A 24741-nucleotide genomic window follows, 5' to 3' on the forward strand; every position below is an offset into this window, starting at 1 on the left:
AGATGTTCAGCCACTTCAATTTCCTCTGTTAAGGGATTAGCTGCTGCTCAGCGACTCTCTTAGCTTTATTTCCTATCACCTCTTTAGTGTGGAATTAAAAGAATGGGTGGAAATACATTTTGACTGATAGTAAGGACACTAAATCCGACTGGCCAATCCAGCAGTTTCCCCTGCTTCCAGTCTTTATGCTAAGCTAGGCTAACAGTTTGACTCTGCAGAACAAACATACTTGGCCTCTGGATCGTATTCAGACCAGATCCTCTTGAACTCGTCCAGATGATGCGGTCCCAGAATCGACCAATCACGTGTCAGATAGTCAAAGTTGTCCATGATGACGGCAACAAACAAGTTAATGATCTGAAAGACACACAGATAGTAAGTATGTGTGTTTATACAGCTACATTGTGGGGACTACCCTCCCTTTTGGGGTCCCCACAATGTAAAGGTGTGTCTTTGTGTGTGTACTGACCAGGAAAGCACACAGCATGAAGAAGCTGATGAAATAAATGATTGCGAAGTTACTGCCGCAGGTAAACTCTTCTCCGGGTTCGCAGTCTGACTCGGGATCACAGCGTTTACCTGGAAGACTGGCCAACATGATCTCCTGCCACGCCTCACCTGTAGCACACCTGCACACACACACACACACACACACACACACACACAAACATAGGTAAAATAACCAATGTTGCATCTGATTCTTGGTAAAGATCTTCACAACATTTTACATTTAGTAGAATACTTCATGAAGTTGTGAGCGACAGATTAAAAACAGAACTTTGGAGATATCCTGACTACATTTCCCATAATGCTACTGGATAATGTCTTTACACAGAGTTCAGTTTTCACTGTCTACAACGTTGTTCAAGGAAGACAGAAGATTGAAAATGTAATTATGACCAGGGTGCAGAGCTGCAAGATTACACGAGAGATCAGAGAGTTCATGTTTGAGTCTTGTAAGAGGAGGAGGATCTGACCTGAAGAGGAGGAGAACAGCCTGAGGAAACGTCTGGAAGTTGTTGTTTCTGTTGATCTGAGTGTAATCCTGCATCGCTATCTTCCCAAATGTCTGACAGACAGAGAGACAAGCAGCTCTTAATAAGTCTCATTATAACTGAAGTATTGTCTGAATGCACCTTTTTAAACTTGCACCTGATGTCCTTTATTTATGTCCCATATGATGTTTCTTTATGATGCTTTTATGATGTCCATGTTTTGATGTCATATTAGGCTTTGTGCCGTCATGGATGGTTGTTGATTATATTCTGTTGTGCTACATATGCGAAGAAAATTCCCCTCGGGGCAATAAAGGTTTCATTCATTTAAACTTCACTAAATTAAATTAAATTACTAAACTGCAGGTGGAACTGTCCCATAGCTAAATTAACTAAGTGACACAACTAGCCTGCTAATATCTGAGGAACCTGAAGCTGGATCCAAATGCTGCTTAAATTTTAAATTAAATTTCTATGTTTTGCAGCTGAATTCCCCAGATAGTTATATTCATTTTCAGATATATGTCTGAAATCTGACGGCAGATACAATAAACATAAATCCAGGTTAGTGACAGCAGCTACTGACATTTGAAATGAGAGATGACTGGTTGTTAGCGTCTGAATAAGCTGCTAATGTGGATTCATCTAAACTATATTATAATCAGGTCTGGAAGAGAGCGGCCCCTGCAGGATGGATCACTCTGTGTGAACTCACCTGCATCCCAATGACGGCATATATGAAGAAGATCATGGCGATGAGCAGAGCGACGTACGGCAGAGCCTGAAGACAGAGAAGAGGAGGTTAAACTGCTGCCTGCTGTTGTGCCCTGCAGCAAGGCAGCTCCCCGTTAGCCCCGCCCCCTACCGTTGGCCCCGCCCCCTGACCTGCAGTGATTTGATAAAAGTCCAAAGCAGCGTACGAATCCCTTCGCCTTTACTCAGCAGCTTGACCAATCGCATCACTCGAAACAGACGGAAGAAGGTGATCGACACACGGGAGCTGTCCTCCCCACTCTGAGAGAAAGAGACAGCAGATATTTTTATTCTGTCATTATTATTAACAAATATTTATTGATATTATCTGAAATTATAATAATAATAACAACAATAATAATAATAATTATTGTTATTATTATTCTAACATTATTATTGTTTTTTTATTATTATCATTTCAGATAATATCAAATATTTTCATTATCATCATAATTATAATATAATATTAAAATTATTATAGTTATTCTTTCATTATTATTATTATTATTATTATTATTATTACATAATTATTTTTAACATTATAATTTTTTATATTATTATTATTATTATTATTATTATTATTATTATTATTATTATTATTATTATTATTATTATTATTATTATTATACTGAACTATTGTACACCATGTAACCTGAAACGGACTGAAACTTAAATTATTTATTTAAAAATCTGAAAACAGCAGTCTGTTGACTTGATATATAGTTTGATCCAAACATTATATCTCATTTTATAACTTGTGATTTACAGCATGAAGACAAAGCTGACATTATATTATATATGTATATTAATGCTGTTTGTGTTACAAACAGGAAGTTATTCCTCTCGGTGACAGCAGAGGGCAGCGTGCTCCAGTAAACAGATTACACACTTTGTAGTAATAAAACCTTGACTGCTGCTGAAACACTAAAGGATCAAACTTCAGGTTATTGAAGTCGTGTTGTGTTACTCACGCTGAACTCAGTGACCACGATGTCGACGACGCTGCCGACCACAATCAGAGCGTCGAACGAGTTCCAGGCGTCCACAAAGTAATGCTGCAGTGAGAAGAGACTTTTATTAAATAATGTTATAATAACCTCCTGTTCATTAAACTTTAATGCAATAAATAAAGGAAATTAAATAAATAAATAAAGTGAATAAAATTAGAAGTAAAGTAAATAACAAATAAAGGAAATGAAGAAATTACTGAAGTATATGAAGTAATAAATAGAGTAAATAAAGTAAAAAACAAGTGAATTAAGTAATAAATAGAGTAAATAAAGTAATACAAAGTAATGAATAAAGTTATAAAGTAAAAAATAAGTAAATGGAGTAATAAATAAAGTAAATAAAGAAAATAAAGTAATAAAAAAGTAACAAAATAAAGTAATGAAGTAAAAAACAAGCAAATGAAGAAATAATTAAAGCAAATAAAGAAAAGGGAGTAATAAAAAAATAATGAATAAAGTAAATATAGAAAATAAAGTAATTAATAAAGTAAAAAACAAGTAAATAAAGTAATTAATAAAGTAAAAAACAAGTAAATAAAGTAATAAATAAAGTCTGTTTGTCTATCAGCCCAAAGTGAAGCAGTAGCATAGTGCATTTGTTGGGGACTATTTTCAGCGGCGGATGAATACACATTAGGTAGTGAGTATTAGTGGCAGCAGGACGGTGTGTGTGGGACTGAGTGAACATAAACTGCCGCGTGTGTGTGTTCAGTGTGGCTCACTGGTGTGTTTCTAATGTTTAACAACAAGCTCTATGGCACAGAAGAAGAAGATACATCCGGCTTTAATACACACACACACACACAATATTGTTGCTTTATTTGCAGGTGTGTTTGGTTTTCTCACCCTGAGTCTGAGAGCGAGCAGCTTCAGGAGCATCTCCGCAGTGAAGAGTCCAGTAAACACCATGTTGAGGATGTCCATGATGTGGCTGAAGTGTTTGGACTGTTCATAGTGCTGCAGGAGAGAAACACGAGTCTGCATCACTATTTATAATGTGAACAACACGTATTCAGAGCCCGTTCTTCTTCTCTTGATTCTTTATACAAAGTGTTGGATTAGTGTTAGACATTAAACAGACACACACACCTCAAATACACATGCAAAAAATATTAAAAACAATAACACATCAATACTTTATGAATAGTGACAAACTTTATGCTGCGCTAAAAGATGAAGGTTTAGCTTATCATCTTCCCTTTTTACATTAATCAGATATATACACCGACAATGAAAGACAAACTAAATAAAATACATGTTTATTAAATATAACCAAGTCACAAACAAACATTCATATACACAATATTGTTTTAAATCTATTAAGTGTATTACATATTTTAATTTCCATTTAAAAACCTTTTTTAACTTTAATTTTGCAGTTTTAAAGTCCGATAAATCTCTACATTAGAGAGCATGTGAGCTTACACATAATATGTTTTATAATACAATTTTATAACTCTCTTCTGCAGCATAACAATTCAATTTGTGGTTTGTGGAGTGTGAGTGTGCGTGTGCGTGTGCATGTGTGTGTGCGTGTGTGTTATGTACCTGTACAGCCAGAGTGACGGTGTTGAGCAGGATCAGGACGAACATGATGTACTCGAATCCCGTGGAGTTGATGATGGACCAGAACTTGTACTGAACCGGGTTCTTTGGGATGTAAAGCTTCAGCGGCTGAGCCTTCAGCGCGTACTCCACACACTGACGCTGCAGGCAGAGCAGAGGGTTCATGAATACTGCGGTAACATCAAGACACAAAGAGAGAATCAGACTATACGTTCTGTTCTAAATAAAAACACTTGTAACTGTGGAATAGTTTTCTCTGCAACAAAACGAGCAACTTTATTATTATATTATATTCTATCACAAACAGTTACAGATACTTTTATAAACCTGTTATTTGATGTGACATTACGAATGTGAGACTTTCTATTATTTTTATTGTCATTTGGTTTTGTTGATTTTGTGGATTGTCAAGAATGTGATGTTTTAATGTTTTAATGTTTTAATGTTTTAATGTTTTAATGTTTTAATGTTTAAATGTTTAAATGTTGTAATGTTTTAATGCTTTAATGTTTTAATGTTTTAATGTTTTAATGTTTTGTCTTTTATGTGGAGACCGGGAAGAACAGTTGTAATAACTAATGTGGATCATAAATAAAGTATAAAGTATTATAATAAATCAAAAAAGCAGTGAAAACACGAGTCACCGTGAAGAAGTTTGAGTCTTTTCCTATTAATGTCATCAAGTCGAGGAGATTTTTATTTTAAAACATTATTATCAGGTCATGTTTACGATACAACTGTTCATTTGTTTTTGTTTTTACAGATTTCCTATTGCACGTCTTTTAAATAATAATATTAATTTAAAGGCTGACTTTACAAAGTACATTTACTCCAGTTTTGCACTAAAGTACAAATTTGAGGTAATTTATTTAATTAATTTCACATTATGCTTCTTTATACTTTTATTTCACTACATTTTGGAGGCAAACATTGTACTTTTTACTACATTTAAAAACTTTAGTTACCTGCTACTTTGCAGATTTAGATTATTAATACAAAATATAAATCAACTAATAAATGATGATATATTAATAAAGGTTAATTGAAATAAACCACACCAAGTGATACACATGAATGCATCACTAATTATAATCCAATAATTTAATATGATTCTAAAATGAGCCATTCTGCATAATGAGTACTTTTACTTTTTGATGCTGATACTTCTGTACTTTTACTTCAGTACGAGTATTAATGCAGGACTTTTACAGTGTAGTGATGCTTCTTCTCCTGAAGCACTTCCACCGCTGACAATAACTGACTTCCTGTTGTTGTTGTTGTTGTTGTTGTTGTTGTTGTTGTTGTTGTTGTTGTCCCTCTCATGTGTTTACCTGGTTCTTATCCAGCTCACAGTTCTTGTACTCCTGCTCTCCCTGCTCTCTGAAGGTGATGATGACGAAACCCACGAAGATGTTCATCATGAAGAAGGCGATGATGATGATGTAGACGATGAAGAAGATGGAGATCTCCACACGGTAGTTGTAGATGGGACCTGAGTTCTCCCCGTTAGCGTCGATGGCTTTATACAGCAGCCTGGAGAGAGACGGGTTCAATATATATATATATATAAATATATATATAAATATATATATATAAATATATATATATATATATATCAAATTTGAGTATATCAAATTTGTAGAGTCCTTATATATATTTATATATAAGGACTCTAATTTGAGGCTCTGCATAATTAAGAGTTTTGCACGTAAACCATGTGGACAGTTTATAAAACATGATGTTTTGTTCTAAATTAAACTATCAAACAGTTTAATCAAGTACGTTGAAACAATTAATTAATTAATTAATTAATCTATTGACAGAAAATTAATAGTAAAACATTTTTGATGGTTTAAATCTTTTTTTTAAATGTTTAAACATTTCATGCTTAAGTTTTACATACAATATTATTATTATTATTATTATTATTAACATTATTATGACTATTTTTTATCTATTTATTATAATAATTATTTTTGTTTTCCTTTATTTATTATTTATTATTATTAATATTATTATTAAAATTGTGTGTGTTGTGTGTGTTCTTCCTGTGTCTTTTGACATTATTGTTTATATGTTAAAGAAGAAAAGCAGGTTTTGTTATCTTTGGAAATGATGGTTCACAATCAAAACATTTGAAACATTTATTGGTTCCAGCTTCACAAATGTGAAGATTTGCTGCTTTTCCTTTTGAATAATGTTTCATACATTTCTCACTATTTTTTGCTATTTTACAAACCAAACAATCAATCGATTATTAAAGACAATAATCCATAATGATAATAATCAATAGTTATTAGTTCACAATGAGCTCCAGCTCAACCAACTATAGCACTTAAATCCTGCTTTTACATTAATGCATGAGTAATAATAATCTAATGATATAATATATAATAGTTTAACTGTCACATTATTCTACTTTTACTACATTTTCTCTATTTATCTTACATACTTTTATGTAGTAACATTTTCAATATTCAGTACTTTTACTGCAGTAAAGGATCTGAACACTTCCTCCACTGTTTCTTTTCTGTTTCTGTTAATAAAGTTGTTTGAAGTGAAGACTCACGCGGGCCAGCCCTCGAAGGTGGAGACGGTGAAGAGCGCCATCATCCCCATCAGCACGTTATCAAAGTTAAAGTCGCTGTTCAGCCAAATCCTCTCTCTGACCATCGGCTGGTTCACATCTCCGTCTTTATACACCACGAAGGTCCCTCTAAAACACACACACACACACACACACACACACACACACACACACACACACACACACACACACACACACACACACACACACACACACACACACACACACACACACACACAGTGATGTCAGATCTCAGCATTTAAAACAGAAGTTTGTCTCCAAGTTGATGAATTAAAACTTACTTGCACTGTTCAGGAGTATGTTTGGCTTCGTCTGTGCAGCGATAAAATTTACCCTGAAACACAAAACACTTGACTCGTTAAAAAAGTTAGAATATGAATGAGATAACTTTAGTCACATGAGCATATATTCATATTAAAATATGTGTATGTATGTTCTATGTGTGTTTAGCGTGAAGAGGCAACAACTTATATTGTAAAGTATAAACTTTCTTCTTCTTCAGTCTCACCTTGAAGAGTTGGACTCCAATGCAGGCGAACATGAACTGCAGCAGCGTCGTGACGATCATGATGTTTCCGATTGTCTTGATGGCAACAAACACACACTGGACCACATGCTGCAAAACACACACACACACACACACACACACACACACACACAAAGTATCATGTGTTTGTGACCTGTTATCAGGAGGCTCCAGACCGGTCCACACTAACTGCCAGTCCTGACTAAATGCCGGTCCACACTAACCGCCAGTCCACACTAACTGCCGGTCCTGACTAAATGCCGGTCCACACTAACTGCCAGTCCTGACTAAATGCCGGTCCACACTAACTGCCAGTCCTGACTAACTGCCAGTCCTGACTAAATGCCGGTCCACACTAACTGCCAGTCCTGACTAAATGCCGGTCCACACTAACTGCCAGTCCTGACTAACTGCCAGTCCTGACTAAATGCCGGTCCACACTAACTGCCGGTCCACACTAAATGCCGGTCCAGACTGACTGCCGTTCCTTACTAAATGCCGGTCCACACTAACTGCCGGTCCTGACTAATTGCCCATCCAGACTTCTGGTCTGAGACAAACAAATTAACCATCAGCTCGAAAGATGAGGATTGTCTTGTCTTGTCTGTATAACTGCAGGCGATGAATCATAAAATGACATTAATTCTAATTTTGTGATTGATTATTATTATTCTGCAGTACAAATCTGTGATTGGCCGGACTTTAATTCACATTGAATATAATTACTGTACATTATAAACTCCTCCAGGTTGCCTCCAAATAAACAGAAACCAATTCTAAAGACGGACCCTCCGTGTGTTCTAAAAAGTCTGAAATGTATTTTCAGCAGGAAAATTGACCAGATTTACAGGCCGATGCAGGATCTATCTTCCTGGTATTCTGTGATCCAGCTGATTTTAAATCCACACAAACACAGTCAGTGTAGTTACCTTCAGTCCTTTGGCTCTGTTGATGGCCCTCAGAGGTCTGAGTACCCGGAGGACTCGCAGGATCTTCACCACCGATATCGCACTGGAGCTACGGACACAAACACAGACACAGTGTTATATTACATTTAAAACTTCAGTTATACGAGTTGTAGCTGTTGTTTTCCACCAGCAGAGGGCAGCACCCACCCACACACACACTACTGATCGTCTGTGAAGGACAAACGCTTCATGTTTGACTCTATACGTGTTTATATTGAAAGATAAATGATCACAGTCAGAGTTTGAGAAGCTTTATGTTAAATTTAGTTTTTTGGTTTCGCAGTTGATAGAATATTTAGAGGTTAGAAATTCAAATTACAACTGAAAAGTTAAAATTATTATCTTATTGAAACAATCGAGACAAACAGCATTAGGAAACATTCAAACATTTTAAGTGTCGGCAGGTTTATTCATAGGAATTAAATTAAATTAACGCAATCTAAAAACTGATGGAGGAAAGATAATAGGATACTAACTTAATGGTAAATACAATTATTATTAATTATTAATGTTATATAAACAACCTGCTGTTAAATATAATGTTTAACCATTTTAATGATTTAAAATGTTCTAGAATTAAATTGGCTCTTTTTCTGTTATAAAAAGTGTAACATATGTTATTTTGTAGAAACTTTAAGTGAGCATGTTGCTGTTGTAATAAAAAAAATATAATTTTCAAGGCAGTCAGATCACGATTGTATCAAAACCATAAATCATTTCCAATTTCAACATTTACATTGTCTTGCAAGAAACATAGAACATCTTTTTTTATGTATTAAATATAAGCAAGCATTTTAATTGTATTGTGTTTGTGTCGCTCGTATGTTAGAGGGGTGTTTGGGAGTTCAACATCTATTGTAAAATAGTTTTTATGTGGCTAGTATAGCTGCTAAGGTTAGTTAGTGACACTGTTTTTATGAGGCTAGCATGGCTGCTAATGTTAGCTAGTGACACTGTTTTTATGAGGCTAGCATGGCTGCTAATGTTAGCTAGTGACACTGTTTTTATGAGGCTAGCATGGCTGCTAATGTTGGCTAGTGACACTGTTTTTATGAGGCTAGCATGGCTGCTAATGTTAGCTAGTGACACTGTTTTTATGAGGCTAGCATGGCTGCTAATGTTGGCTAGTGACACTGTTTTTATGAGGCGAGCATGGCTGCTAATGTTAGCTAGTGACACTGTTTTTATGAGGCGAGCATGGCTGCTAATATTAGCTAGTGACACTGTTTTATGAGGCTAGTATAGCTGCTAATGTTGGCTAGTGACACTATTTTTATGAGGCGAGCATGGCTGCTAATGTTAGCTAGTGACACTGTTTTTATGAGGCGAGCATGGCTGCTAATATTAGCTAGTGACACTGTTTTATGAGGTTAGTATAGCTGCTAAGGTTAGCTACTGACACTGTTTTTATGAGGCTAGCATGGCTGCTAATGTTAGCTAGTGACACTGTTTTATGATGCTAGTGTAGCTGCTAATGTTGGCTAGTGGCACTGTGTTTACGAGGCTAGTATAGCTGCTAATGTTAGCTTGTGACACTGTGTTTACGAGGCTAGCAGGGCTGCTAATGTTAATTGGGTACTGACTGAAGGAAGAAGGAGACCAGTGAGACGCTAACGACCAGCAGATCCAACAAGTTGAACCAGTTTCTGCAGAACGAGCCCTGATGGAGGAACGCTCCGTGGACCGCCATCTGTTACACAGAGAGTCATCATCACATAGTGTCAGCATTAAACCAAGAGAAGAAGAAGAAAAAGTTATTTCATCCTAACTGAAGCAGATTTAGTTTTACCTTAAACAGAATCTCCACAGTGAAGATGGAGGTGAAGGCGTAGTCGGCATAACCCAGAATCTACACAAACAAACAAATAGATGATATAAAGATGGAGATAGAAAACATATAAACTCAGGTTCACATTATGACTAAATCATATAACTAAATCTTCATGGACACTTTTACTCCAGAATGACGACAGTCACTTAAAACCAAGTCAGGGTTAACAAGTCTCGAGTTGAGACAGATAATTTCCAAGTCCAGACAAGTAAGTCCAAAGTCAATACCAACAAGTCTTAAGTTAAGACAGGTATGTCCAAAGAAAGGACATGTAAATCTAAGTCCAGACAGCTGACTGTCATGTGAAGACCATCAAATTCTAAATTGAGAGAAAGTCAACATCAACAAGTCCCAAGTCAAGACGAACAGTTAACATGTCAAGTCAAGTTTTACCCAAGTTGAATTTTCCCAAAGTGAAGACAGGTGTCTCACACGAGATTTCAGAAAGAATCCTCCTTGAGCGAGACACAATAACAATCCCCGGATCAAGAAAAAGGTAAAGAAAAACATCTTATTTCTTTCCATGATGTTAATAATAGCAATTTGTGTCAGTGGCAAAAACCAGCACTTTCAGTGGACGTATATTGACGGTGCACAACTACCTGAAGGATTACATCTGCAGCTCTCTCGCTCAATACTGGAACAATTTCAAAATGTCTAGTCCCCACTAGTCACTTAGACCAGAATACATCATTTATAAACTTGCGTTTTTTATCCAGAACAGAGGCAGAGGTGCTATTACAGGGTTAACATCCTCTGTGTGTGTGTGTGTGTGTGTGTGTGCATACAGTATGTGTGTGTTGATTGTATGTTAGAAGTAATTTCTTTCCTCAGCTGCTGCTAATTGCTACGTCTTGCATGAAGCCAGCTGCTGCACAGCGAGTGTGTAAGTGTGTGTATCTCAGTACGTGTGTGTGTGCGTACAGTTTTCCCAGGGTCAGACAGTAAACTGGTGATTTTCTCTCTCCATGTGTTTCCATGTGTTTCCCTCTTTAACCCGGTAAGTCACTGACCCACTTCTGCTGTGTAATCTGCTGACGCCCCGCCCCTCAGCTCAAACCACAGAGGTGTGTCGACGACATTATCGTGATGAGACCTCGATGAGCCACATTTAGCTCCGTTATTATTAGTGATGTAACTCTTTTCCACACCAGGAACTTATCCACAGCTTTAGTCGAGCATGTTAGCATGTTTCTCCAGCAGCGACACGTTGAGCCTACGACAGCTAACAGCAGCGCTTACATATACAAGATAAAACTTTATTTATCCAGAGGATAATGGATGTGCAGCAGCTGCAGCACAAAGTGGGAACGAGTGCAAATATAAAGAGTGCAAATAAAACAAAAGAGAGTTTCATAAGGTACAAATAATCCAAAGTAAACAATGCCACAAAACAGAGAGATGAAACAAAACAACAGAAGATTTGAGACTCACGTTGTTCCTGAATGAATGGGCTCTGATTGGATCCTCGGCTGCCAACGAGCAGCTGCTGAGGATGATGAAGACGAGGATGAGGTTGGTGAAGATGTGGTGGTGGATCAGAGTGTGACAGGCCACGCGAATACTGCAGACAGAGAGCAGGAGAAGAACTTACTGTTAAAGGGGTTCAGGTGACTAGACTTTAATATAGGCAGGTATCCAGTGTACACCCACCTGTGGAGGTTTGTGTATACCTACTTAAAAAAGAGCCACAAATATGTATCTGATAAGAAGTCCTGATGCGGTTGTACTTATCCATAGTCAGTGTATTACTGCAGATTACTTATTTGTAGAAACAGACAGAAGAACGAGCAGGAAGCTAAGCAATGTACTGCTGTGGACGTATTTTAGACACCTAAAATCAGTTTAAGTGTACGCTGTATATTAGAAGATTTTCCCTATCTATGCTCTCGTCAAAGACCAGACTCCATTGAAAAAAACAGTAATTTAACATCACAGAACTCGAGAGTTGCTGCCTCGATTAGTTAGTTAGTTTGTGTTCTTGGTTGACTTTGGTAAATCTGAACTAACCCTTTAAAACACCAAAGTCACGCAATAACACCGTTTTTCTCAATGGAGTCTGGTGGCTTTGAAGAGAGATATCAAGGCTTCAGTCCCCCGCCAGAAAGGGCTGTCTGACGGCAAGGTAGGTAAAGCGTGCCGACCCCCATCTACTGTAAGACAACCCCACTTCAAAAAATCTGAACTCAATCATGTTACTGTCTGTTATGTTTCGGTGTTTACTGCAACGAGACTTTTGTTCCCTGACTTCAGCATTTAAGGAGAAGCCTCCTCCCAGGCAGTAAAAAGTACACGTTACAGATACAAACACTCCGACATATTCAGATGAACCTCGCAGCACTAATCAGCTGTTAACAGTAATACCTGTGTATCAGGTGTTGTCGAACTTACGGGTTTGTATTGCTGAGGCAGAAGAACGCACTGCCTTCTGGGATTGGTTGAACCTTTTCTTTAGGAGGAGCCAGGTCGGCGATCTTTAACTGGACTCCTGCATCTGATCGGAGAGAGGAGACACAACATCTCCTGATACTGTTCCTCAAAACAAACGAGTGAAAGAAACAGGATTTATGGATTGAATTATAGATTTAACAGAGCTGTAAATACACAACAGTTTCTATCTTCAATGAAAGAACTTGGTTCAAACAGGTTAATAATGACACATCAGATGTTAAATGGCGAAGACGAACCAGCATTTTGTACAGCTGCATCATTTGGTCTGATTCTGTTCATGCAGATAGTTAAATAGTTGTTCGGACCATAAATACATTTTCATTTAAACAGAATAAATAACTTAAATAGAAATATATTGCAATGCCATATTCTTTTTGATTGTTCAGTCTTTTAATATAATTACAAAACGTTGCTCTGATGGGTAAAATAATATCAGGTCTTAATTATTGTTTTATTTTTAATTCTTACTTTATTTATTTGTTCTAACTCTATTCACGATTTATCATTTTATTTTGATCATTTTTCTTTTAATTCACATGTCTTGTTTATTCTTACTGGTTGGTTGCTGATCTTATTTATTTAGAATGTTTTATTCCTACATGTCTTTATTGTGTTTACTTATGTCCAACGTTTTATCTTGACACTATCTATAGAGTGTTTGTCGCTGCAACTTCCGTGGCTTCCACCTGAAATGAAATGTATAAATAAAGTTTTGCATTTTCAGACGACAACTGACCGCCTTCTCCTTCAGGAAGCTCCTCTTCCTCCTCGTACTCGGTGTCTTCATCGATGTCCACCTGCACAAACAAACGCGCTTCAGACTGACGGACTCACATTTAAGATTAAAGATTAAAGTCAGACCTCCATGTTCACCTTCACTTCTTCTTCTTCTTCCTCTTCTTCTTCTTCTTCTTCCTCTTCTGCTCCTTCGCCTTCTTCTGCTCCTGCCACCTGCTCCACCGGAGCCTCCGTCTTCTTACTGGAGGAACAACAGGAAATAATAAACGACACTCTTCCCATTCTCCTCTCTTGTTTTATGACACCTTCTTAAAGGAAATTGCAACAACTTTGCACTAATGTACATCGTATGTTTATCCCATGTTTACATTTTAGTTGTAGTAGTTTGGTATATTATAGTCTAACTTATTCTTTATTATATATATTTGCTGTGTATTCTTTACTCCTGAGCAAGGCTTTGATAACCTGCTGCACTACGTCTATCTATCTCTGGACAGACGGGTGGATCCTCCGCCCTCGTTTCCCCTCTTCCTCCCTCCATCACTCACTCTTTCTTGTTGTTGTCTCCGTCTCCTCCTGCCAGGTTGTCCACAGCGATGGCCAAGAAGACGTTCAGCAGGATGTCTGACACGCGTTAAGAACAACATCGAGCTCTGAACAGGAAACTGTGCTGCACCTCCTTTTTACCGCACTACGTGTATCTGACAGCTTTAATTACTGCACAGATTTTACATACAAAAGATATTAAAATGTACAACGGAAACAATTAATCAATTAGGAGACTGACAGAAAATTAATTGGAAACTATTTTGATGGTTGAAGTCATTTTTAATATTATTATTATTATTATTGTTATTAATGTTTTAATTAAGTAATCAAGAATATATTTTTTTCTTTTCTATTATGTAATATTATTAGTATTGTTATTGTATATGTTTTAATTAATTAATTAAGATTCACTATTATTATTATTGTTTCTATTATTATTATTATTTTTATTGTTTTCTATTATTATTATTATTATTATTATTATTATTATTATTATTATTATTATTCTAATTATTTTCTCTCTTTTGTAAGTGTATTATTCGCATGTCTCTTATTTAGAAAATGCTTCACAGTTAAAAAAACTGAAACTCTAACCATATTTATTGATTCCAGCTTCACAAATGTGAAGATTAGTTGCTTTACCTTTGAAAAATGTTAACAAAGTTAATTTATTAGTAATAATGTTGATGTTACTGTTGACGGTGTCACTTTGGGTTATTGTGATTGTGGTTATTGTTACTACTAATGCAGCACTGACAGTAGCTGCAGTACTTTAACTGCAGTACAGGATCTGAATATTTCCTCCACCACTGCTTTCTTTCTGTATCGCGTGCAAATTATTTTTGAGTACTAATATTAGCATGTTCACAGTAAAACAACAGCCTGTGGGTGATGATGCTTGTTAGCATGCTAAAACAGTACGCTGCGTTACACTGGGAGTTATAAATGTTGTTAGTGTCCGCAGTAATACTCAACTTGTTCACCCATCAATGGGTTGAGATGAAATGCTGCGTGAAAAGATTTCTGAAATATTGTTTTGAACAAACTTTTGGAACAAATCTCACAAGTGCCTTGATGATAATAATAATAATAATAATAATAATAATAATAATAATAATAAAAAATAATAATAATATAAAATGCCACCTTGATGATAATAATAATAATAATAATAATAATAATAATAATAAATAAAAATAAAATAAAATGCCACCTTGATGATAATAATAATAATAATAATAATAATAATAATAATAATAATAATAATAATAATAAAAAATGCCTATTCAATGAAAATAAAATTCCTCTTCAATAATAGTAATAATAAAAAATATCCTCTTGAATTATAATAGAATATATAATATAAATAAATATATAATCCTCTTTAATACTAAACAAATACCTCTTTAATTATAATAAAATTCCTCTTTAATAATAGTTATAATAAAAGAAAATTCCTCTTTAATAATAAACAAATCTCTCTTCAATAATAAAGAAATGTTGATGAAGAGGCTTTTGATAAAAAACAAAATAACAGAATAACGCTTGCAGGAAGGCTCGTTCGGTGAGGCCAAACCTTTGCATGAATAGCACTAAAATCTGCCCAGGTAGAGTTAACCTATGAAATGTGTTTTCTATATTCACTCCAGCTAGCTTGTCAAAAGGCTCCTCAATCATAAGATTTAAGACTGCAAAGACGTCTCACCTAAAAACCAAAGAGTTTCTTGCTGACAATATCTTCTGAAAAGAGGTTTGAACTTCAAATAAATTCCCCATAAGAAAGAGAATCAAACACTAATGAGGGGACATGCACCAAACACTGAGACAGTGAAGTAGTTCTCAGGCTGCAGGAGGAGGATACAGTTACCACAGATGAAGAGGATGACGAAGTAGACGCAGACGATCATCCCTGGAAACACGGGGCCTCCGTACGCCATGATGCCGTCGTACATCACCACGTTCCAGTCCTCTCCGGTCAGGATCTGCACACACGGGACACCAGAATGCAATGCATTCCAAAAACTCAATGTACGATAGAGCAGAGTCCTGCACCCGCAAAGCTCGGTACCGCGACCCGACCCATGATTAAACACACAGGCTGCTACACACTCGCTCACTTTAAAGTGCTTTATTTTTACTTGCACAGATGGAACATGTAGAAACATGAAAATAAAATCTAAAATGTTTGGGTAGCAGCGCTTCCTGACCTCAGAATGAGTTTGTTTGAGGCGCTCTCTTTTTAAACAACTAAAATGCCTTTATTGTAATATTCATGTCAGACCTCAATCTATTGGCTGAATCCCACTTTAAAATGGCCTCTTGAGATCTGACGAAGGCTCGAGGCCGAAACGGGTCGGAGTTTGTGTTTAGTTCTAAACTAACGACTCTAATAAAGTAATAACGTAAAATAATAAAAATAAATAAAGCTATAAGTCAAAAACATCAGCGTTTTGTCTTTTTATTGGCAAATGAATTACACTCAAAATATGATGGTAGGAAAGAGGAGAGTCTGTCACTCTGTCTGTGCTTTTAAGAGGTGCTCTATTATTTACACAATATTATTACATGTGCATTATTAATTAACATATCATTATTTCATTTATTAAATATCACGGTTATCGTCAATAATTAACCGTTAACCTTAGTTGTCAGAATCAATCACTAACTATGTTGCCACGCAGTGTTTTCTACATCTCATTGCCCCTGAACCTACGGTGGCGTTAATTTGGAAAAAACATATTTCTGTTCTCACCGGCTTCCCGCTGCAATTTTCTTTACCCGTGCCCACACCGGTGGATTTATTTGAATGTAACTTTTCACCCATTGCACAACTTGTTCACAGGTTTCCCTGCCAGGATGATACCAAACAGTGTGTTGTGAAAACAAATCCCTGAGCCTCAGGTGTGTTACCTGGAAGCAGGTGAGCAGCGCCTGGGGGAAAGCGTCGAAGGTGCTGCGTTTGGTCTGCGTCTCGTCGAAGTTGAACTTTCCTCCGAACAACTGCATGCCGAGCAGCGCGAAGATGATGAGGAAGAGGAAGAGCAGCAGCAGCAGGGAGGCGATGGACTTCATGGAGTTCAGCAGCGACGCCACCAGATTGGACAGAGCCGTCCAATGGCTGCGCAGACACAGAGAGACATCAGAGCACGACTCGGTAATGAGCTGTACGAGCTGCGCCAGGAGAGTTTTTCTCACCGTGTCACCTTGAAGATCCTCAGCAGGCGGACGCAGCGCAACACGGAGATCCCCAGAGGCGGCATGATGCCCAGCTCCACCAGGATGGTCTCCACGATGCCACCGCACACCACGAAACAGTCGAAGCGGTTAAAGAACGCCACGAAGTAATGAGCCAGACCCAAACTGTACATCTTCAGCAGCATCTCCACCGTGAACAGAGACAGCAGCACCTTGTTGGCGATGTCTGCAGAGACGAAAACATTAGTGTGTTTAATCAATGATCTCATTTCTCTGTGTTTTAACGTAAAGTTAAAGGCTTTTTCATATATTAATGTCAAGACACAGTTATTAATGTATTAACGGTCTCTGATGAAGACATTTAGCAGACTAGATACATACACAAAATATAAACAACAAATAAATTATGATGATTATCATAAGATACAACTGTGTGTGTGTGTGTGTGTGTATGTGTGTGTTGTTACCTTGGGCTTGTGTCAGCCAATCAGGTTGGTTGTAGTGCTCGGAGGCACTGAGCGAGGTGTTGAGGAAGACGAGAAGCAGAACCAGCCAGTAGAAAGTCACAGATTTGACGGCAGTGCGACAGTTCCTGCGACAGACACGATTCCACCGACGCAAAGTCCGACTGAGAGAGGAGAAGAACAACGGCCATTAAAGCGTGTGACGGCTAAAAAAGTTTATCTCCGGAATGTCTGACAGTCAGTGAACTCACCAGCAGCCGATCTTCATTATCTGAGAGCTGAAACGAGACGGAAGTTAGTTCAAAAACTTTTTGGATGTTTTAAAAAATGGTTGTTGATGTTTCATGCTCAAAGACGGACTTAAGTTTTGGGAATCCAGAAAACTAATCAGCAAGCTCCTAATTTCCCGTGAAGGGCTTTCAGCGTCTTTGGAACCAGCTCCCTGTTTGTGTTCGGGAAGCTTAAGACTTTCCACTTTGATAAAGCTTCTAGTTAGGGCTGGCTCAGGCTTCCCTTGGCCTTGAGATAAATTCTGTTATGATTTGGAGCTACATGAATAAAACTGACTTGACATGGAACAACGTTAACTAGGATACAAAAAAAGGCAACTGTAATCCGTTACAATTACAGAAATAAAAGGTTATCAGTTTACCAATACATGTAGTAAAAATGGGGATTATTAGAAAATTACAATTTTAAAATTGATTTCAAAACAAAGAATGATATCCTGCGCACACATAACATAACAACGCCAATGCAGCTGCAACTCAGGAGGTAGAGTGATCGTCCACCAGTCGGAAGGTCGGCGGTTCAATCCCCAGTCCTGCAGTCAGCATGTTGAAGTGTCCTTGGGCAAGACACTGAACCCCAAATTGCCATTATTTTGTACGTAAAGCAGAAACAACATCACAGTAAAGTGAAAGTTATCGCGATGCTGGATAGTTTGCACACTTTCCCGTTCCTCTTTCAGCTGCAACAGTATTTGAAGCTAATGGTTGAATTTGTATTTCTGTTTCTGTATGCTGCACGGTTTGGCTTATTTAAAGCTATTGTTCTGCACTTAAATGATTTCACCTATTTAAAGCTGTTGTGAGTTGTGTCCTCATGATTGTTTGCACTTATTGTCGCTTTGGACTCAAGCGTCAGCTAAATTAACTGTATCGTAATGTAACAGGAAGTCTGGGTTGTATTAGAGCTGGGAGAAATGGAGAAAATAAAATATTACAATATGTTTGGCCATGTACCTCGGCAACGATATTGCGAAGATATTGTAGCGTTGACTATTGGTGCTCTCACAAAAGTATTTACAAAATGAGATTTCTAATAAATAATCATGAGTGATGCATAATAATGACTAAGTGGGTAAATTCAGTAAATGATGTCACTTATATCTCATATCACGATATCCATATATTGACCAGCCTTACTTGTAATGTAACTGAATAATTACAATAAAGCGTGTGTGTGTATGTGTGTGTGTGTGTGTGTGTGTGTGTGTGTGTGTGTGTGTGTGTGTGTGTGTGTGTGTGTGTGTGTGTGTGTGTGTTACCAGCAGGCCTGGCAGCAGTTGGTGTGTTCCTCGTCGATGTTTTCGGTGTTTTCAGATGTTTCACTGGCAGGAAGACTTGCTGAGGGACAGACAGGCAGTACGTATTATTATTATTATTATTATTATTATTATTATTATTATTATTACGTATTATTACGTATTATTTAACATATTTATTGTGGATATTTTGGCTCAATGTTTTATTTTAACTTGATGTCAGTAAATCTTTACTGAACTGAATTCAGCTGAAGTGACAGAGAGTAAAACAACAGGATGAGAAACAAGGTCAGACAGAGACCCAGATAGTCTTTCTACATTTAGACTTAGAGTGTGTGTGTGTGTGTGTGCGTGTGCGTGTGTGTGTGTGCGTGTGTGTTTGCGTGTGTGTGTGCGTGTGTGCGTGTGTGCGTGTGTGTGTGTGTGTGTGTGCGTGTGTGCGTGCGTGTGTAAGTACATAGAGAGCTGATATATATATATATAGTATGATAATAAAGATGGAGGTTTCACCGTGTGTGTCACTGGAGTGACTGAACCATCCAAACTTTCCTCTCTTCTTATCGGACAGATCTCCCAGAGACGGACCTGAGACACAAGAATAATAAATAAATATCTTTATTTACCTTCTGACATGTACAACAGTTCAGCACAGACACATTTCACATCACTTGAAGACAAAAACAGTCCACTTTCTGGACTTTTTCTCGAACTAGAGACATCTGAAACATGACGAGATGCCCATAGTGATTTAATATTTAACAATATGTTACATTTAATAAGTTCATCACATGTGTGTTTCGTAAAAATAAATGTTCGCTGTATTTTGAGCTTGTCAACATTTCCAAGTAAAAACATTTATCCAAATAAATAAATAAACATAAAACTAGTTTACAAGAAGGTAAAAATAAAAATGCAAATATAAACATTTATAAAAAGCAACAATGATCAACAACATACAAGGTTCAGTCATTTCAGTATATCAAATAAATAAATATTAAATAGGGTAAACTGAAAAGTAAGCTGGTATGTAGTGCAGTAAAACGTACAATAATTCCCTCTTAAATGTAATCAACTAAAAGTATAAAGTTGCATCAAATGGAAATACTCAAGTAAAGTACAAGTACCTCAAAATTGTACTCAACTAAATGTACTTAGTTACTTTCCACCGCTGGTTAGTAACGATGTCACAGCAGCTCAGTTTCTGCCTCATCGACTTCTCAGACCGACTCATTTGTTTTAATTGTCTTCATTAATTGATGTCAATCAACTAATGAAGACAATTAAAGTTAATTTGCTTAAACTTACATCAATAAACCTGTTTTTAATTAACTGTGAATAAATGAACGTGAACTGTAGCTCTTGTGCACTATTTTAAATATCACAAAGAGAGACATTAAAAACTCATCAGATGTATGACACGATGCACACACACACACACACACACACACACACACACACACACACACACACCACACACACACACACACACACACACAGACACACACACTGTGTCTCGATCTTACGTGGGTTTCCGTCCTCGTCCAGCTCGTCCATGTCCTCAGCCTGAGTGATCCAGTCCATGTATCCACACAGATCCTCCTCCATCTGCTGCTTCTCCCTCAGCTTCTGGAAATCTCCCCGAGCCTTCGCCTTCTCCCTCTCCTTACTGAACTCTCTGCAACGTTCACACAACATTTACATCTGAGACAAACACTATGAAGTGTTGTCAATGTTTCACGCTGTACTGGAGACGAAGACAAATTAATGCAATGATTCGAATGCACAGAAAGATCTGGGCCGATCGGTCAAAAGCGTTTCCATTACCCATTTAGCGCATCAACTCAGCTTTTCTAATGCAAAATGCACATAAAAATATGTTTATGGAAACACAACTTGTAACATTTTCAGAATGCACATGTTGAAGAAATGTTATTTTCGTTGTGAGAGAAGACGAACCCGCTGAGGACTCCCAGAACCAGGTTGAGAACGAAGAATGACCCGAAAATCACCAGACTGACAAAATAAACCCACGGCAACTCGAACCCAATGGCGTCATTCATCTGCAGAAAGACAAGAAAGTATCACTTGCCTCGTACAGAGAGTAAGAAAGGACAATGAGAAGTTATCTAACTGTTACTCAATGAAGACAGAACAGCCCGATAACCGAAGCGTCACCGTGTATTTTACCCAGTACAGCACGTCGGTCCATCCCTCCATAGTGATACACTGGAACACGGTCAACATGGCGAAGAAGAAATTGTCAAAGTTGGTGATTCCTCCGTTGGGACCGTCCCACCTCCCCCGACACTCTGTGCCGTTAATGTTGCACTGACGACCGTGACCGGCGAACGCACACGGCACCGGGTCATCCTCAACATAATGATCTGGAACATAATGCGATTGAAATACATGATGAGTACTTTTACTTTTGGTACTTTAAAGATAGTTTGATGTTAAGACTTTTGTACTATTACTTAATACTTTTGACTTTGATATTTGAAGAGTCATTTCCTGGCTTCATGTTTGCATTTGATATTTCCTTTAACTATTTCAACTATTCATTTGTGACATAAGACAAAATATAGTCTTGATATTTTGTGCATAATTACTTATTTCCTCAATGGTAATAATTAATTCTAGTGTGTGTACCTGATGTTTTGTAGTAGCAGGTCCTGTGCATGCGTCCTATGAAGAGCTCCAGACCGATGATGGCGTAGATGATGATGACGAAGAGAACCAATAGAGCGATGTGGAGCAGAGGAACCATCGCCTTCATGATGGAGTTCAACACAATCTGCAGACCTGACAGACACACAAAGCTTTACACGTGTACAACCACAAACACACACATACACACACACACACTGACACTCTCCCTCCAGTCCAGCAAACTCACTGGGGACTCCGGAAACCAGTCTGAGGGGCCTCAGGACCCTGAAGGCTCTCAGAGCTTTGACGTCCAGACCTCCAGGTTTCCCTGGCACGTGATGAGTGGTTGCCACCTCTCCAGATTTATGAGTCATCGTCTCCAAGACGACGCTGAATAATCTGCAAAGACAACAACAAAAACAGAAGAAGAAGAAGATCGAAGTTTAAGATTCATCTCATCAGAAATTAAGCTGCACTTGGAAGGTAACATTTTTTAATAACTTTCAATCTTTGATCTTGAAAACAGATCAAACAAAAGTGACAAAACAACGATGACAGAGAGTGATGTACAGCAAGTTATCATCTGCATAAAGGTGAAAAGAAAGATGCAGATGAAGAAGAGGAGTGGGCCCAGTGTTGAGCCCTGTGGAACACCACAAATACTGTAAGGAGTCAGCAGTTTATGTTGCTGTGTAGATTTACAGATACATATTGAACATATTAATTAAAACAATGTATACAATCAGATATCTTAATTGTTTTCTTTAATTTACAGCAGAAATAACATCAGCTTAAATTGTAAGTATATAAAGGCAATAAAAAAATGGTGATATTTTAATGGGACTGACTTTAGGCCTTTTTTTAAATTGATACCAGGTATAAGAAAACCAGCTCACACAGATATGACGTCAGTAATGGCACGCCGTGCTGATTGCCAAGCTGGACAACGATGGATATCCGATCCATATCTTGTCCTACAAGCAGCAAAAAACCTGCATGTAACGCTTTGAGCCTGGCAGTTTGTACAGTTTGGTTTCAGTACTTCTGGTTGTCTGTGTTTAGTGCTCAGCTTTTAGCGTTATTTAGAGACCTTTTTATATACTGTATGTCTTATTTGTTCTTTCTTTTACTTTCTCTTTTTATCTGTACTTTTGCCGCCTTTGTGCTCCTGCAACAACTGGATCAATAAAGATTAATCTCATCTCAATATATAGACTGTAAAACCTCGCTTTGTGATTTTTATGTGGTGAACAATTATTTAAATTTACAGTCAAAAAATAAAAATGAACAAATCTTGCTGCAGTCTCATCCTTATAGCTCCCCGGAGTACCTTTGCCAATCCAAACCCATAAACAAGGTAAAGTAATATTATATTTTCATCAACTGTGTGGAAGGACAAACTTAAGTCTAGTATAGAGTATTAAAAATACATCGGCACCAGAAGCAGCCCCGAGCAGATCATAATCAGTGAGTTAGATTATAACTGTTTTAGTGACATTATTTGTTCTAAAACAGATTTGTAATGATGTTAAAACATTCACAACATTAGTTGAATAAAAACAAATGTCTCTGAAATGTCTTTTAGTAGCAATGCTAGCGGTGGGTATACATGCATATCTGTACAACGATTGGATGGATTGTGATTAAATTTAGCATTAGCATTAGTAGCATTTAGCTACTGACTTTTTCCTCTAAAGTCAGAGTTTCTTCTGGACCAGAGAGATTCCACCGTCCTTCAGCAGACAGACAGACGAGAAATTCAACAACACAAAGAGAAAACACTGAACTCCTCAAAGAAACCCTCGGTGTCCCACATACAGCAGCCTCTCAGTATTATCGTCTCTGACTGTAGAGGGGAACAGAGCGTCCTCGGGCAGCGTTACCATGACAACAGGCTTCATCATCACTGCCCCGAGGTCGACCCGAGTCACGTCAGCGTCCTGCAGTGAGGACATAAACCAACATGGAGGACGAAGCTCAGGACCTGCAGGACTCACTGTGACCTCAGCAGGTGGCGCCGACACTCTGAGTTATTACAGGCGGCACTTAAAAAAATTATGTTTGATGCTATTTTGGTTAGAAGTCTCCTCTTGTGTTTTCATTTGTAGGAACTCAAGTCACTTCTAATTTGATGTTTTTTTAAACTCGCTTGGACCAGGAGCGTTTCGCCCCCAGGTTCAGTTCATTTGGGCTAATGTGAACACAGCAATCGAACTCAAATGTGAAAGTATATTGCAATACACGCTGCTGGTGCGCTATAAAGAAGAAGACAAAAGTAAAAGGAGGTTTTAGAGAAGCGTTTTGACACAAATTCTCCCAGTAATATTTCTGACCAATGAGAGAACAAACTCCCTGCAAGAACCCTTACCTGCACAAAGCCGTCTGATTCTACTTTTGCTTAATTCTTGTCTTAATGCTTTTAATGTTTTTGCCTTGTTGTTGAAATGTGCTATATGAATAAACTTGCCTTAAATCAGAGTAAATAATGTTTTATCAGACAGACTTTTCTTGTAGATTAATCCTGGAAAATGAGAACAATGGCAGTTTCTTCTTCGTCTCATGACGTGTTTGAGTTTATTTGCCTTACTTGACATCAAGCGTCCTGCAATGTGACTATTGCACATGTGCAATATTGAGGCTTAAAAGATATATCATGCAACCCATATTTCCATATTCACTTTTCTTTGGTGAATGTTTCTGTCGTGATTTAGGGGTTCATGAAAAGAAAGAGCAGCACCAGACCAGGGGCGTTAAACTCCCTGTTTCACTGCATGACTGTGTTTATGTCGTGACAGCTGAAGTTTATTGTAGGAGGGTGGATGTGTATAATTAGAGCTTTAGTTATAGTGTACAGTGATCACGGTCAGCTGTCACATAAACTCAACACAAAAA

At 37.5% G+C, this 24741-nt stretch overlaps 1 protein-coding gene across 1 annotated transcript in view; it reads right to left on the minus strand.

Annotated features, from left to right (window-relative positions):
• cacna1fb (calcium channel, voltage-dependent, L type, alpha 1F subunit) overlaps positions 1-24741 on the minus strand; it is a 52119-nt gene that overhangs the window by 8534 nt on the left and 18844 nt on the right. The window contains exons 6-37 of the mRNA XM_029427246.1: positions 22097-22248; positions 21850-22002; positions 21388-21584; positions 21157-21260; positions 20724-20875; positions 19711-19785; positions 19204-19282; positions 17906-17932; positions 17658-17818; positions 17191-17416; positions 16906-17113; positions 15857-15977; positions 13995-14070; positions 13582-13687; positions 13445-13505; positions 12649-12751; positions 11692-11821; positions 10216-10275; positions 10010-10116; positions 8388-8475; positions 7441-7548; positions 7214-7266; positions 6894-7040; positions 5656-5857; positions 4307-4465; positions 3605-3715; positions 2720-2803; positions 1881-2009; positions 1711-1776; positions 978-1069; positions 470-629; positions 230-357 (exon numbers count right to left, since the gene is read on the minus strand). Of these exons, the coding sequence (XP_029283106.1) occupies positions 230-357; positions 470-629; positions 978-1069; positions 1711-1776; positions 1881-2009; positions 2720-2803; positions 3605-3715; positions 4307-4465; positions 5656-5857; positions 6894-7040; positions 7214-7266; positions 7441-7548; positions 8388-8475; positions 10010-10116; positions 10216-10275; positions 11692-11821; positions 12649-12751; positions 13445-13505; positions 13582-13687; positions 13995-14070; positions 15857-15977; positions 16906-17113; positions 17191-17416; positions 17658-17818; positions 17906-17932; positions 19204-19282; positions 19711-19785; positions 20724-20875; positions 21157-21260; positions 21388-21584; positions 21850-22002; positions 22097-22248 (3825 nt within the window). The remainder of the gene's footprint in view (positions 1-229; positions 358-469; positions 630-977; positions 1070-1710; positions 1777-1880; positions 2010-2719; positions 2804-3604; positions 3716-4306; positions 4466-5655; positions 5858-6893; positions 7041-7213; positions 7267-7440; positions 7549-8387; positions 8476-10009; positions 10117-10215; positions 10276-11691; positions 11822-12648; positions 12752-13444; positions 13506-13581; positions 13688-13994; positions 14071-15856; positions 15978-16905; positions 17114-17190; positions 17417-17657; positions 17819-17905; positions 17933-19203; positions 19283-19710; positions 19786-20723; positions 20876-21156; positions 21261-21387; positions 21585-21849; positions 22003-22096; positions 22249-24741) is intronic.

Source organism: Cottoperca gobio, unplaced genomic scaffold (genome assembly GCF_900634415.1).
Source record: "Cottoperca gobio unplaced genomic scaffold, fCotGob3.1 fCotGob3_303arrow_ctg1, whole genome shotgun sequence".
Classification (NCBI taxonomy): domain Eukaryota; kingdom Metazoa; phylum Chordata; class Actinopteri; order Perciformes; family Bovichtidae; genus Cottoperca; species Cottoperca gobio.